At 38.4% G+C, this 16,969-nt stretch overlaps 2 protein-coding genes and 1 non-coding gene across 3 annotated transcripts; 1 reads left to right on the plus strand and 2 right to left on the minus strand.

Annotated features, from left to right (window-relative positions):
- Positions 1-3,263: 3,263 nt before the first annotated feature.
- On the minus strand, positions 3,264-3,364 carry mir190b (microRNA mir-190b). The gene has a single exon (NR_107220.1). It is a non-coding gene; the product is annotated as a microRNA mir-190b (primary transcript).
- Positions 3,365-12,158: 8,794 nt separating this feature from the next.
- Positions 12,159-14,403, minus strand: zgc:174935 (uncharacterized). The gene is made up of 4 exons (XM_004078132.5): positions 13,902-14,403; positions 13,553-13,607; positions 13,241-13,355; positions 12,159-13,157 (listed from the first exon to the last, which is right to left on the minus strand). Exons 1-4 carry the CDS (start codon positions 14,193-14,195, stop codon positions 12,953-12,955), a joined length of 669 nt encoding a protein of 222 aa, XP_004078180.1. The 5' UTR covers positions 14,196-14,403; the 3' UTR covers positions 12,159-12,952.
- A 65-nt stretch (positions 14,404-14,468) lies between these two features.
- On the plus strand, positions 14,469-16,509 carry si:dkey-87o1.2 (uncharacterized). The gene is made up of 5 exons (XM_004077885.5): positions 14,469-14,644; positions 14,737-15,223; positions 15,362-15,416; positions 15,511-15,628; positions 15,752-16,509. The coding sequence occupies exons 2-5, from the start codon at positions 14,927-14,929 to the stop codon at positions 15,783-15,785; spliced, it is 504 nt and encodes a 167-aa protein (XP_004077933.1). The 5' UTR covers positions 14,469-14,644; positions 14,737-14,926; the 3' UTR covers positions 15,786-16,509.
- Positions 16,510-16,969: the final 460 nt, after the last annotated feature.

A 16,969-nucleotide genomic window follows, 5' to 3' on the forward strand; every position in this document is an offset into this window, starting at 1 on the left:
CAAAGAAAAACACGGAACACTGGCTCTCAGGAACAAGAGTGAAGTCAAGAAAACTCCTCCTATATTTGCCATTTCTAAAGAAAAGCATTGAACAGACCAATTAGCAGGAAAAAAAGGAGCAAAAAAGCATAAAATAAGTATGAGGTCCTACCTGTTCAAAAGATTCTTAGCACCAACTTTAAAGATTTTCTTGCAGAGACAAAAAAGTCTCTCAAATGACTCCAAGTCAGTCTTCTTTTCCCTTCTCTTCCTTCCTCTCACCTCCTGTTTTATAGTCCCCCGTCTTGCCTTTTGGCAATCTTTTCTTTCTCCTCGCTTCCACTCTTAAACTGAGTCACTCTTCCTCTGGTCTACGATATTTGCATCGCATGACAGATCTATCATCTCCCACTAATCTGTTGCCTTATTATACATCTGCACACACAACACACAATCGCAGAAATGGCTATATTCGTCACAGTCTCCAGTGCTGCTGCATTGCAGAGCCCCAGAGTATCCTTTCAGATAGGATTTATCTCAACAGATGCTGTTTTACCCTTTATCATGTTAGGGACACCATCTATAGAACAATCAGCTGATGGCCTTTTGTTCAACCTAGGAAGGTCAGGTGTCCAGGAATACAGACATCAAACACTTTACCCAAGAAAAACAGTAAAAAGAATAACAAATCCTTTTGTTAAAAAATGCTGTCATAAGGTTATAGACCAACACTTTCAACAATCTGCTCGCTATAATCTAATTATATTCACTGACAGTTCATTTTGTTTCATGCCGAGTTATTAATGATGAAAGTGTCATGTTTTTAAAAAATCTATTCTGGTTTAATCAAGTCAAACTCTGGAGTATGCGTCATTAGGTGACGTGGTTTTCATTTATTTTTTTATTTTGGGAAGAAATGGTTATTTTTGCTTCATTGCAGTTTCATGTTTCTTCAAGTTTGAGTCCACTATTATCATGCACTCCTGTCCATTTGCAGTCAAAGATGCACACCAAACCTTTGACACCTTTTTTATGCCAATAACCCATCCGGAGAGCCTCAGCGGCACAGAGACTGTTCACGTTTTTAATCCAGCTTTTAGTCAAAATGTATTTGATATTTAAAATATCTTCTCTTTTAACTCATTTGATGTTTTTTATTCATTATGACCGATTTATATTTGTCTATAAAATATTATTTATTTACTTGTCTGGTTATTTATATCTGTTTTAACTTTTATTTATTTTATTCTTTTTAAATTTTAGTTGTTACTCTGAAGCACTTTGAGTAACCCAAAATAGAAAAGTGCTAGAATCTTCACCAGAATCTTGTCCTTTAATCCAAAAGTCACTAATCTAAGTGATAGCTGGTTTTGGAAAAAACAGCTGACACATTTAAGTTCTTCTATGACCGCACACACTGAACTGTTTTTTGCTGGTGAAGTCAGAGCACACTTTTGGAAGCAATCAAGGATTATACCAGTAGGGGTCGCTGTCGTTCAGAACACCCTGCAATTTGGAAGAATGGAGGTTTCATTTCAGCCTTTGCAAGTCATGAAAATGCAAAATACCAGAATTCTTCTAATTCATTCATGACTAAAGGTAAGAAAAATTCACAAACATTCAAATTTAAGTAAACTCTAGAAACTTATAAATACTGTATGTGATAAAAATGTTACACCAATCAACTCTTAAACCTTTGGTTGACTAGGTTTATTTTAAAAATCTATCCATCTGTCCATTCAGCCTTTTTTCTCTGACTGATGCTAACAACTACGCTCTTTTTTACGTCACAGCTTCCGATGGCCTGTGATTTGCTGCACTCTTTCGTTGTTGTTAGGATTGGGGTTCAAAAGAAAAGCTCTTCTGTGGTTGTGAGATGCAGAGCAACTCACTTTTTCCTTTGATTTAAAAATGATCACATCATTGAGCTCACTTTCCGTTTAGTGACCCCCCACGGGTGTTATAGACTAAGCGTATCATCCCATCCCTATAAATGAACCATTATATAACAAAATCTTCTTTGAAATTCTTCTTTCTATTTCGGCTTTTCCCATCAGGGGTCGCCACAGCGAACAATTCGCATGGTAAACTTGGCAATGTTTTACGCCGGATGCCCTTCCTGACGCAACCTTTTCAAAGCAACCGGGCTTGGGACCGGCACAGAAGTAGAGAAGGGAACAGGGAGCAGCCCGGATTCGAACCCTGGTTTTGCAGACTGAAGGCGCCGCAAACCAGCACGAGCTAAACCGGCTCCGAAAATCTTCTTTGAAATTGTTTAATCTAAAAGAAGGTAAGCATTTTTTAACAAAATGTTCCAAAACCTGACGACGTAATGGAAACTGTCATCTAGGTGTTCTTCAATAATGATGCATACAGACACACTAATGTTGTTTCATCCACTTTATTAAGGCACATACATAATTATTAATGACAAGCAAGCACTTGACAATTAAAAAGATTATATACATGTATATATACAGATACCTGAAAAGACCCCAGACCTCTCAGTCCAGAAAAGCGCAGTGCTAGGAACAGCTAAAATACTGCGCAGGACCTTCAAGCTCCCAGGCCTCTGGTAGAGGACCCGAGCTTGGAGGAGAAACCACCCGTGGAGGAGTGAGAGGGGTGTTTATATATATATATAAAAAAATTATTTATATATACACATATATATATATATATATATATATATATATATATATATATATATATATATATATATATATATATATATATATATATATATATATATATATATATATATATATATATATATATATATATATAAATATTTTTTTTTATATTGTAAAGTTACCATGGACACACCTCTGGACAGGATTTATTACAAGTCCAAAGTTTAACTTCTCCCCACTTTCAGTTAAAGACCTTTGTAGGTGCGGCTTTTTGCTTGTGGAGAGGAATACCACTGAATGCACTCTGACTTTGTACAATGGACAGCATTGTTTCAGTTGTGAAGAGCATCAGTCTTTGTGGGTGTGCATGCGTCTGGGAGAGAATATGAAAAGCAAATGATGGGTTAAAATTTACCTGCAGCATAGGCCTGTGAGGTTTTTAAGTGTCACAACGGCTTTTGACTAATCAAATCCGATCAGTTGCAACATTTTTTGGTCTAGAAACCGCAATGATGATGATGATGTGTCAATTTAGCAGCAAAGATAACATGAAACTGTAACACTGGAGTGGTAAAGTTTGCTTTCCATGACTGCCTACCTGCAAGTTTGACCTCAAATGCTTCCTTTCAGAGGGAGGGCAAAGCTCAGAAGTGAGGGCCAGAGTCTGTTGGAATATGTCTGATATTTAGTTGACATGATGAAGCACAAGAACAACCGAATATCAAACATATCACACAGCCTCTAGCAGGTCAGAGGGAGCCCAGCAAACGGGAAAGTCCTGTACAGAAGACACACAATGCAGTTGTGACAGTTTCAGCAGTTAGTCACAGGTCAGCTGGTTTCACGCTGATGACACAAACCAGAGAAACTTGCTGAGCAGTGGCGTAGAGACAGTCTTAGGGGCACGATTAAAGACAAGAAGACATCCGGATATTTTAAATCTGTGGCTTTTTGTCAAAAAAAATCTGTCGATCATCAGGTATGCAAAGTAAAGACGCTTGTTACCTTAATCCACACGGAGTCACTAGATCCTCTTGGTAAGATCAAACACAAAACTTTATGATTCAAAATAAAAAAGTTTTGCATGTAAAGCCTGTAAGTGTAGGCATTTACATGCCAATGAAAGGACACCTTTGTGTGAGATTTCCTTTGGTGGGACTCCATTTATACATACAGTCCTCTGACAGTGGTTGGGGGGGGGTCCAAAATTTTCCCTGTTAGTAACATGCACACTCATGTAATTAGAGGATTATTGATCAGCAGTTGTGGCCTGCAGCCTTTCCTCCTCACATTAGCCTGATCAATAGATGTGATGTTCATTGTACTGTGAGCCTACACTCCCTCTCTCAAACACACTCACACTCACACGCAAGAGGTGAAATAACATTCAGTTTTCAGTTATTGCCAGGAGGGAGGGCAAACATTACAGTTGCTTCCCTGAACACTATAACCATTTCTATAACTTGATTGAACTCTGACAACAAGGACATGGACTTTGATATATGCTGCATATTCGGGAATTGTGGGGTATTTTCAATAAGAAGTTACAAACCAGAATATAACTATGTAAAAAAGTAAAATATTTGAGTAAAGCATATTAGGGTAAGATTATATAAATCCACTCTCTCCCACTCCCTTTCAAGCTATTAATTAAATTTACTTTTGACAAATTTTACATTTAATTTATTCAATGTGTCATGTATAGTGTGTATAAGTACAAATATGTCTCTTTGTGATTAAAAGTTATTATAATGGCAAAATGTACATGTGTATGTAGATGTATATGTAGGGATATGTGTCTCTTTTACTTTTAATTTTTTTTAATTTTCCAATCAAGCCACGATTAACCATCCTGAGGGACACATATATGTCCTATACATCTCTTTTGTTTGTCTTAATTAGTACTTTTGCTTTGATTGCTTGAAATAAATAAATTCCAAATGCAAATCTCGTTTTTTGCTTCGTTAAAAATATTTTCACTGTAAATAAAAATTGACATTTAGAATTACTAAAGCTAAAAATGACAAAGGAAGGCAGAATTAAATCAAACAAAATACCCACATTACTTTAGTAAATTACCCAAATGATAGGTGAATGCATCTATTTGTGTGAATAATTAAGAGGCGACCAGTGGATGTGTATTTAAGCTGTTATCTAGCAGGATTTCCTTATTGTTCCCATCAAACTCTAATCAAACAAACATTTGTGTGCTTTGCAAAGTAATTATAAATGTGTAGAAGAGTATTAAGGGTTTCTAATTCCAGCCCAGTTTTAACTTTAGTACCTGATTCAAGTCAAGACATGGTCAACATTAAAGGACTTTTGCCAAGAGTATAGATTTGTAAGGTTTAGTAATTATAGTGTTTGCACATTTTTCCTATATGGTTTTATATCAATATCAGTCGTCTAAGACAACATTTTTACCCATAAATTTGGTTTACATTGTGAAGATTTGTCTAATTTCATGGTTACAGCCAATATTTATGCATATGAAAAAAAACAAGCTGCACATTTTGCATGTAGACATGCTGAAGAGTTGAAAGTCACTTTGTCAGGTCTGCTGTCTCTCTGTTGTCTCTGTATCCACTCGGCCAGTGACCTTGTGAGCCTATTAGGGCGGAATGATGGCCTGCCTAATTGTGAGCCGGGGGGGTGTTTTAATCTCCAACAGATGGAGGTCGTTGTAAAGTTCAGATGAAATAAAAGCATTGGCAGATTAATTTATTGTAAACCATTTTTAACATTACTTTCCATGCTTCCGGAGATTAAATTAAGGTTTTAAGACTTATGACTCAGACATATAAAACTAAATAATGTACAGAAATTTGTGGAAAGTTTAAGCCAGACCCGACCAGAAAAAAAAGGAAAAAGAAAAGGTCACAAGCTTTATTTAACAAATGTGCAGAAACAAACAGGAAAGCATGACCCACTTTTTTTCTACAATATAAAATTACGTAGCAATAACTAAGAGGAAAAGCACATTCAATCAGACGCTTTTGTTTGAGAATTGGACTCTTGCAAAAGTAAATAAGCCTTATCTCACAATACAAAGAGTGTAGCCGGAGCTCTGACAGGTTGCTAACAGGTAAACCCAGCAAGGTTTGTTTAAATGAATGGTGATTTCCTGATAGTTGGCCCTGTACCTTACCATCTTTCCTTTTCCAGCATTCTCACACACGTACGCATGTGCACAAGAATGCACACACACACAGCCTGAAGGCAGGGCCACAAAAACAGCGAGTCAGACAAGGTTAAAAAATGATTATTCAATATGTGTGTCTGCATCGAAGGTGGGGTTGTTATCTAACATAGAGAGCAAAAATGTAACCACCGCTGAAAGCGAATGATAGAAACAAAAGGTCAAAAAACAGAACGATCTGCAGAAGGTATAACTCAGAGGCACGCAGAACAGCACCACAGAAAAAAAGGCCACAGATGCCCATCTTTCCAGATACACTGGTCTGATGCTGGCCCCATCCTTCAAATTTACATGCAGTAAAATATCAAGCAAATACAAAACAAAAACTTGAAAAGGGAGATGTCTATTCTACAAAGTGCTAATCGCATGTATAAACAGGATACAAGTCACAGGTCTGTTTCACAGGGACACAGCTGACAACTCCCACTCCAACTATTGAGCTCTTCTAGTTTGATCTTCTGTCATTTCAATGATTCTCCGACAGAGCGGGAGCAGAGACATAGTGTTCAGATTTAGCTTGCATGTTTCACACAAACCTAAATGAGTTGCAAACATCCTTCATGAATCCACTTTTTACTTTATATTTTTAAATAGTTAAATTTTCCATCCAATTCTTTCTTTATTTTGTGCTCTGTTTTGTTCTCGGTGTGAAATTGTGAGTTTATTTCATCTACATATTATTTAGATTTCAGAACATGAAGGGTTTTACTTCATTTATTTTTATTTTTATACCTTATTACAATATCCTTATAATTAATTCAAACTGCTGACACACTCACTTCCTGTTAGTGTCATTTGTTTTACAAAGACAACAGGAAATTTTCTTTCCTGAGATGAATAAAGTGTTTCTTCTCTTAATTTACTACAGCTTTGAGTGAACAAATGGACCATTAAAAGACTTCCCTCTTACCAGTTAGGGAAAATAATGTCGGATTCACAAAGCTGACTCTTTGCTTGTCGTTGTCTCAGGCAGCGTACTACCACTATCAGTACGCTCAGTCAGTGAGTTGAAAATGTTTTCATACTCATTTTTCCTTTTATGTCTTTAATCAGTAGAACCACCTGTCCTACAACAAACCCATGAAGTGTGTATCAAGGATATCACACTTCATGGGGCCGCTGTGGTGCAGAGGTAGAGGTAGTCATCAACCATTGGTTTTCTAACCCCCCAAAAAAATAACAAAAGTATTTTAATGACATATAGGCTTTGAATTGAACAACATAAAATAAAACCTCTTCATTTCCAAAACATATTATGACATTTTGTTGTAGAAAGTAATTTCTAGAATTTTTTTAATTTTTATTTTGTAGATAAAGATGGGAAGTTTCTGCTTGATGCAGACCTTTTAGAGAACTCAAGCACCATAAGATTGAAACAAACAAAAAAATGTTTCAAGTTAAACAAAGCAATTCTTCCCGTCTGCCACAAGTTCAACCAGTTCAGCAGGTTGGGCAGAGTATTTAAAGGCTGATGAACCAAAGATTGACAAATATCAATTATTTGGCCAAACCAACTTGACTTCGTTCATGATCTGTAGTCCATAGGCTGACCTATTTACATGTATCCATTCGAGAAGAGTGACCTTTTTTGATGTTGGACCAAGCATACTACTGGTCATTCCCAACCCTCCCCACCAAAGTAAGAAAAAGGTAGAAAATGAACTAATTTAACCCCAACAATCCGCAGTAAACCCCAAACATTCTGTGAAGAAAATCCTCTTTAACTCAGTGCGCTGGACAAAAGACAAAATCTTCATCTGGAAAAGGAAATAGGAACAGGTTCTGAGCTTTTAAAGTGTCTCAGGTTGGGCTCACACAAGCTTGTCGTCCTGTAAAACCTAAATCGTGCTGAATTTCATAGATAACTGGCACACGTTAAGAAAATCATTAAATTTAAAAAACACTGTATAAGTTTAGGTGACCTGCCTAATTTGCAGAATTTCAGGTTTTATCCTTGTAATAGTCAACCTTTGGGTCAAAACACAATAAAACCTGCTACTTTAAGAGATTTGAAGGCCAAACTGATTATCAAACAGCTTCTACTTTGGACATACCTTATTTATCCTGAGATTAAACATAAATGTAATTTGGCACCTACCAGTTTTTAATACAATTTAGTGAACTTTGAAATGCATTCAACTACTGTCATGAAGCTCATAATTATAGAGTTGTGTGCTTTAGATTCATCTGTCTTTCAGACACCAAACCCAGTGGCTTTTTTTCTACCTGCTGACACAGTTCAGGAAGTGATTCATGTTACTGTCACTGTCAGTTTTGCCACAGGGAGGAAGTCAAAGTTTAGTTTTTAGATGGATGAGTAGCAATACTTGCAGGACCAGATTGTTTAGGTAAACTTATATGCAGAAACAAATTGAAATGTATCCGAATTCATTTATTTGTAAAAAAAAGTATGAGTTTTGATCCAAACACAAAAACTCCAGCAGGTGTTCAACTTTGTTTTTTGTCCTAAATGTTTCTTTTTTGAACCACTTTTATGTCATTCGCAGTCGGGGTCAACAGTTTACAGTCCCTTTTCATAGCCTCTCCAAACTCCTCCCAGACCTGGGTTTTTGTCTTTGTAACGTGCTGCATGCCACTCAGACTGCTGTTTCCTCTCAGCTGCCTCAGAAATCCTCCAAACCTGTCAGACTCGTTAGACTCCTTCGTCTCATATTTTTAGCAACTTCCACCCGATTTGTGGTTTGCTGTATTGGGACTACTGCAACCCAGATGTGCAGGGACGAGACCCTCTTGTTCATTGAGGTGAACCTAGACATATGATGAGCGAGCATGGCAACTTCAGAGTAGAAGAAAGTACAACCTCTCTGGAAGAGCTGGGTTTCAGAGCCCATCTAGCTCTAGCCAGTACTGCTCACCCACTCACATAAGATCCTTCCCATTCAGTAAGATCCCAATCTCTATGGATTAGATTTGAAGCACTGACACGCAGATAATACAGCACCAGCCCTTATTTTAGGGATCCTCAAATCAAGGGGTCAAGGGTCGGTGTCCTACATGTTTTCCAACCAACCTGCCATTGAAGCTTCTTAATGGCTAAACACACCTGATCCAGGTAATCTGCAGCAAATAAGGCAGGGTTTCTGGAAAAACCAGCAGGACACCGGCCCTCGAGGCCTGGATTTAGGGACCCGTGCCTTATTTGGTCCTTCCTGCCAGTGGTGGGCCTCTCAGAGAGCAATCCCCCACAACCACTACTGGCACTGGCTGACCCCAGCCAGGTTCCATGAAAGTAAACCGCCTCCAAGCCTCAGTCCTGGGCTGGCTTCACAATGGGACTCCAGTCTGGGAGCAGATGGGGTTCAACAGAACCTATCTGAGTCCGGTTTTTCACCTAAGACCTGCCTGCCATGGGACACTCTAGTAGAACCATTTGCCGCATGCAGTATGACCACTATGATCACTTTGCCTCTTAACTTCCCATCGCCATCTTAAGGTGACAGAGCACAGAGGGGACTTTAATGTTATTTGTATTTTTGGGGGTGCGTCCAGCATCTGATTTTAAAATCTTTACTGTTTTTCATTTATCCTTTTCTACTGTTTTGTTGTGTTGCTTCAATGGCAGAACTATTTCCCAAAACATAATTTTAGATGTTTTTTTTTCAGAAATTGACAATTAAATATATTATCATTTCATTATATAGTACCTATTTGCTGGTGTTCCGTTTTAAAAAGAAAATTCACTTTCCTTCTGCACCCATGTTCCTTTTCAGACATGTCGTGATCCTGGTTTTTCCAATTTTCCCTTACCCAACACCTTACCCAAGAGCTCACTAGCTCTGCAGAAGGCTGAGGGTCAGACACTGTCACACTTATTTAAATCAGGTTTGCTGAAGCAGAGAAATAAGAAAAACACGAGCAGCAGTGGCTCCCAAGCATCTAAGTGTATTTCTGTTTTACCAATCCTTTGAATGAGCTGCCTATAATTAAAACAGAACTATTTCCCAAATTACAGATAATAATGTCAATAAATACGGTGGACTGAACAAAGGATTTGTTTAATCATTATTGATGAGTAAACTTTTGTTTTGTGTAATTTTCATAATCTTCAGTAAAAGAGATGCTTGTAAAGTGCAAATGTATATTTATTATAGACTAAGTGAATTGATAACACACAAAAGACATAAAACCACACAACAGAAAAATTACTTCACAAATGTATCAGGTCGCTTCACCGCGACCCAAATGTCACCCCCTGGCTCTACCAAATCAGATGGTCTTTGTGATATTTGGCGATCATTCCACCCCGCAAGGAGTGCTCATACCTTTTTTTCCACAGTTCATCAATCATACTCCAGGCTAGATTATTTCTTGGTCAACAGCTCTTTGTTGAGCATAGCTACGGAAGCACTACTATCAGTGACCACGCACCGGTTTCCCTGTCTCTAAAAAACAAAACATCACCATCTTCATTAAGGAGCTGAAGGTTCAATACATCGTTACTCAGAGACCCTAACTTTATCGACTTTTTCGCTAAAGAATAGTCCTCATATTTACAAAACAATGACCACTCAGGAATTTCCTCATGCCTTTTATGGGAAGCCGGGAAAGCAGTCATGAGAGGGAAAATCGGCTTCCCATGGCCGGTGTTTCGCCCGCGGCCGGTTGTTTGGCGCTTGGCCTGGCCCCCCGGGGGTCGGCGATGCATCCACGGCAGGGGTTAAGGGGCTTCATTGGTTTTTTTGAATGTATTTCTTCATTTCATTTTATTTCTTTCATTGTTATTATTATTATTATTATTATCATTATTATTATCGTTATTATTATTAATATTATTATTATCATTATTATTATCGTTATTATTCCTTTATTTATTTATTTTAATCTATTTTTGGTTCAACATTTATTTGTTTTCTTTTTGGGGTGGTGGGGGGGTGCTAGTCCCTTAGGGAAGTCAGGGCATGAATGGTGGGGCTGGACCTCTTGCCCCTTTTCCCCAGGTTGTGCCCATCCGCCTTCTCATCCCCGTTCCCATCCAAACAAACGTTCCATACAGGCACGTAGGGCTCCGGGAACTGGATGGGTGGGACATGCTGGCGGGTCTCACTGGGGGTGTCTTTCTCTGGGATCCCGTCGGCGCCCGCCCTCCATTCCACTTTTACTCGCATATTAGACACCCTGATTCATCTAGGGCCTTGTGGGGATGGTCTGGTGGAGGGGGGCACGGTGAAACGTGCTCATCTTTCACTGGTCTGCCCCACAATTTTAACTTCCACTTTAGACACACACACTGCATGTTAGTACCACACACATAGCAAATACACAACAATCACAGAGGGACCCCAGACTGGGGGGGCTCCACTGCTTGGCAGCGATAGGGCCTTGCACACTGGAGACCTCCTATTTTACCTGCAGACAGGTACACACAGTACACCCACACCACCATACATCGGTGGGGTCGGGGAGGGGCGTCTGCCGCTCATCTTCGCCGCTCATCTTCGTGTAAGAATTTCATCTTTGATGTAATATCTGTCTTTCCAGCAGATCTGGTATAATTGTTACACAGCTTAAAATATTAACTCATTCAAATCGGGGCGGCCGTGGTGCAGCGGTAGGGCGGTCGTCCCATGATCGTAAGGTTGCAGGTTCGATTCCCGCCTTGCACGCCCATGAGTCGAAGTGTCCTTGGGCAAGACACTGAACCCCACCTTGCCTCTGGTGGTAGGCGGGCGCCTGTGTTTGGCAGCGGAGCGACCACCAGTGTGTGACTGTGTGTGTGAATGTGTGTGTGACTGGGTGAATGGGTCTGTGACTGTAAAGCGCTTTGTCCTTGTAGGAAGAAAGGCGCTATATAAGTATACGCCATACGCCAAATCAGCGCTTGTATCCCCCACATTCTCCACCACTCTTTTATTCTCTTCCACCCCCCTCACATTCTTCCCCTCTCCCTCCCCACCCACACTAAATGTACAAAGAAATAAAAAAATAATAAAGTAACAAAAAGGGGTTTATACAAATTTACACTCTGGTTTTTAGAAGTTATATAACCTATTTTTGTGATAGTAATACCTGTCCAACACAAAAGGTCTTCAGCTCTAATCTGTTTGCTCAGTTGCTCGACAGAACAAGTTAAAAAATATATATATGTATCAGAAAAGTCCAGCCTTTTTTCATGTTTTTTTTATTGATAAAGTGAAGCAGCAACAAAAAAAAATAGCACTTCAGAATTAGAATGAAAAAACTCTTATTACAAAACAAGTAAACCACTGTTTAAAACAAGTAAGTACATTCCTGTCTGTGTACTTCCTGGAAACAAGTAGCCTTCAGAAACCTTAAACCAAACTATAATCTCAAATTGTCCACAAAGAAAAAGGGGGAGTAAAAGAAAATTTGTTAACTACCATTTCTTCCCAACACACAACTACCATCACACATTGGCATTGTTTCTTCTCCTAAATAAAAATAAATAAATTTTAAGAAAAAGACTTCACATGCTAGATTAAACACTTAGTGTGATCATAAAGATCAAGGCTCCACTGTCCTTTCACTCTAGTCGGTCAGAAGCCTTATTTTTCCAGTTAAGATATTGAGAGTTAAATTTGCTCCTATTTGAATCATATTTCTAGTTCCAATAGGAAATGGTCGTCCTTCCAATTGTGGCCTAGGGTTAAGATTTCAGTTCAAATTAATAAATGGTTAAGGAAGATGCCTTGGCTCTCCTTATTTTTTACACATTATAAATGCAGTACAGTGTGTGGTGAACAAACTTTGCAAGCACTAAATGCTTGGTGAAGACTGATCAAGAACCAAAGTTAAAATACTATTTTCTTTGGAAATGACCTGGTTACCATGGAAAAATGTCCTAAATGGAATTCCTAAATAAGGCACAATCAGAGTGGAAAACTCTACCACCTTATTATGCATTCAAGCTGTACAGAATTTTCCTTTAATAATAATAATGACATTAAACTTGAAGTCTGCCTCTGCACAAACATGCAGCAACCTGGTAAACTCTAACATTCGTAAATATGTAACATATTCTTCTTTTTCCATTTAACCATCTTCTATAAAAAAAACTAAACTGATCTTGTAAGCATTCTAGTGGACAAATATAAACGTTTACTGTCTTTGCTTGAACCTAGGATATCCTGTAAAGTGCAAACTCCTTCAATTATGGGTCCTCTCATCTTCTGGCCTCTTTCTTTGGCTCTGGGACCTCTGCTTTTGCTTCTTGTTTGGGAGCCTCCTCTTTTTTAGGGGTTTCCTCTTTTTTGGGGGCCTCTTCTTGTTTAGGGGCCTCCTCTTGTTTAGGGGCCTCTTCTTTTTTGGGGGCCTCCTCTTGTTTAGGGGCCTCTTGCTTGGGGGCTTCTTTATTAGGGCACATATTTCTTAAAAGAAAAGATTATCAGTAGAGAACACAGTGAGTACAAATATTATTAACTCTTTCATTGCAGAGAGGAGGTAACTATACCTCGCTGCCTCTGGCGCTTCTTTCAAAAAGTTGCAAACAGCGCTTGGTCCTGCAAGCTGCTGCTGCAATGCAGCAATTTCTGACTTCCAGACCCCCGTTTCTTTCTCGGCTTCATCTGCGAGATTTGTGACAAGAGCATCTTTAAGTGAAAAGAACAACTGCACACTGTGGATTAAACAATTCATCAATGTGAGACGGAGTATTTGGAAGAGAAAAAAAAAAAACAAACGAGTTGGAAGAAAATAATTTTTGGTTTCAGCAGGTTTGGATATATATATCTATATATCTATAAATTACATTTTATGACCTTACCTTTAAGCTTATTCATATCAGTTTCTGTTACTGCCAGCTGATCTTGAGAAGATTTCTGCAAATAGAAGATATCACAGTTTGCATGGAGTGTTTGGTTCAGTAAACAAACTAACAAAAAATGACAGTTGATCAAACCAAACTTCAACAAAAACCAAAGATGCACCTGTTAAATAAATAAAAAATGTTTGGTTTGACACAGTTAAATCATGGCTGAGGACCAGCCACCTTTCACCAGTTTAACACAAATAAGACGAGCTGGAATTTCCAGTATGTGCAGAGAACAGTGACACCTGTCAGAAAACATGTCTGGTTTGTTTTGTTGAGCCTGAATTATTCCCCATGGGCCCACCTGATTGCCCTGGCACTCATTGGCGGATCCCTTTGTGGAGTCCAGTTTGGTCTGGAGGATGACCACCTGTTCCTCCAGGGTCTTCTGCTCGCCCTCGATCTTCTCCTTCGTGTGCTGCTTTTCCGCCATCTCATTCTGGTAATCCGTCAGCACGTCGTTGGTTACCTTCAACTTGATGTCCTGAAACCTGACACGCTTGTCGTCCTTCTCGTGGTCTTTCCTCCGCATTCTCATCACCCCCACCAAAGCAACCGACACCATGAGGGTCATGGGAATCACAAACTGCACCTTCATGGCGTGCAGGAAGAACTTGGAAGATGGTTCCGAAACGGTTAGCGACGCTGGAGTTGTGTTAGCTGAAGGTCTACCTGTTGCAGCGGCGGTTTCCTATGTTTCCATGCGGGTGTCAGCGAGCTCCTCCCTGTTAGCAAACGAAAGTCATTGGAGCTCGGACAGCAGGTGATTCACCTGCACTTGTAGCTGGCTGGCCCTGTGCTGGGGCACGGCTTACCGATTTGAAACGCCCTCTTCCTTCTCAGAGGCCGACATGACACCTGTTATACTTTCACACATTTCTGACTTTCAGTCTAGTTTTATAAAAGTAATAAATTCTGAGTTTATCTGAAATATTGATATTAATAAGTGAAAATAACCTAAATATCTGCTAGCTTATCTGCTAAATTAGCCCAAACAGTTTTGCAATTCAAAACTTTATTTAAAACTTTATTTAAAACAAACAGAAGGTTCGCTACAAGGATTTAAAATGTATTTAAAATATATGTATATATCTATATAATTACTTATAAAATACATAAAGTGGAAACATATTCTGCAGATATGGTGGAAACAACGAAAAAAGCCGGCGCAACAAAGAAGCAGGAGGACCGTCACGCCCCACAGGTTGAACAGGTAGATCAGGCTGACATCACCATCCAGGAAAGAGAATGAACCTGCGGAACGACGGACGGATATCTGCGGAGTAATCACCTGCGCTCTGTACCTTTTACCCCCAAACACCCTCCGAGATGAAGGTCGTCGTCGTTTTAGCTCTTATCAGCGTGGCCGTGATGGGAGCCATGATCTTCCAGACCCTGCGCCAGGAGATGAACCTGCGCAACATGAGGAACCAGATGGTGGAGAGCTCGGTCGAAATTAAGAGAAAGGAAGCCTCCATCGTGGAAATGAAAACCAAAATCCACGAGATCAGGTCAACGCTGGAGAAGGTCAACAGTAAAGTGGAGGAGCTGAGGAAGAAGAAGGCAGAGGGGGAGAAGTTATTACAAGAAGCTGAGAAAATTCTGGAGACCTGCAATGGCGAAAAGGTAACACACAATGACTAGTTAGTATTATAAATAAACCTGCAAAAATACATTCTTATATTGTTTTCTTCTTTTTAATAGACCCATGTGAATATTTGCATCTTAACTGCTTACAAGTATCTCCCCATGTTTCATTTTTAGGTCAAAACCGACAAAAAGAAGGCAGAGCTGGAAGAAAACTTAGCTCAACTCAAAAGTAAGACAGATAAATAAGAATTTGATTATTTATTATTTTTTATGGATTAACTAAAGAAAGTTGTTTTTCCCTGGTCTATCTATTTTTCCCCCAGCTGACCATGAAGAGGCTAAAAACAAAGCCCAAGAAGAAATTCGGTCTTTAAAGGAGCAGGTTTTAAGCAGAGACAAAGCTCTATGTGCTTATGCAGATATGACCAAGGAAGAAGCACGGTAAGAACTTTAAGCACTTTTTGCATCAGGAGCAACAAAAAATAAAAATTATGTTTTGGCAATGATGGAGGATGTCTTTAAAATCCTAACTTAATTTTCTTGTTCTTCATTTTATTTCTTTAGGAAGCTGTGTGGAGTTTTTGAAGAACCCAAATGAAGTCAACCTAGTCAACTTGGACAGTTATCAAATAAACCAGCTTTGAACATACTGTTGAAATTCACTGATGGCATAGAGATCCTACCTATTTTCTTAAGTGATGAGGACTGGGTTGATCAACATCACGTTCATGGATCAATTAGAGAGACTTCTGAGATTGGGACATGGCTGTTTGTATTATTTTCAAAGGTGACCTTTTTGGTTTTGTAGGACTTATTTTGTTAAATAATTTTGTAATTCTTTGCATCCGTGACCCTGGCTGTCATGCACAGTTCACAATGTCTATGTGAGCTATATAGGGTTCATGTTTAGCATAGTTTGGATGCCCTTGTGTGGATCACTATAGGATATGCAGAATGTCTCCTGTGAAAACCAGCTTAACCTTGATCTTTTGTATGTTTTATTTTATGGAAATAAAGCATCATTTTAGATGCTAAAAACATCAAATGAATGCATTGAGAGTGATAAATAAAAACAGACATTTTTCTTTGTGGCTTTTATGTAATACCAGTTTCTGACTGTTATGGTTTCTGATATTGTTTCATGAAAAAAAAAAAAACATGTTAAAAAGGTGTATCTGCTAGTTTGTCCTTTTTCTGTTTGTCATACCTAAAAACTTTGTAAAGGTAATTATGTTTTCTTCTCGTTACTGGGTTTTCATTGCACTTAAACTCACCTGTGCAGACTGACAGTTTTTCAGAAATAAAATAAACAAACAAACCCACTTGTTTTTCTATATGCTTCTAAAAGTTAATTTTTGAATGATCACGAAGTGGCAGGAAATGCCTTTAAGAACAGCCAAGTAAAAAAAAAAAAATATATATATATATATATATATATATATATATATATATATATATATATATATATATATATATATATATGAATAGAATAGAATAGAAAAGGTGTTTAATAATCCCTGAGGAAAAATTTAAAACTGGCCATCTGCCCACTCATAAAACATACACATATTAAAAACAATAAAAATAGCAATAGAATAAAAAGATTAATTGATAAAAAGATTAATAATTTAAAAGCAGTGGGTAAGAAAATGAAATAAAATAAATAAAAACAAGAATTACAAGAAATTGCTTCTAAGATGCCCTGCCAGAGAATTGTATTGTAATATATATATCTTTTAATGTATTGATTTTGTTTATTTGAAATGCTTTATCTTTGGTTAA

Source organism: Oryzias latipes, chromosome 16 (genome assembly GCF_053564925.1).
Source record: "Oryzias latipes strain Hd-rR chromosome 16, Olatipes_Hd-rR_3.1".
In the NCBI taxonomy this organism is placed as follows: domain Eukaryota; kingdom Metazoa; phylum Chordata; class Actinopteri; order Beloniformes; family Adrianichthyidae; genus Oryzias; species Oryzias latipes.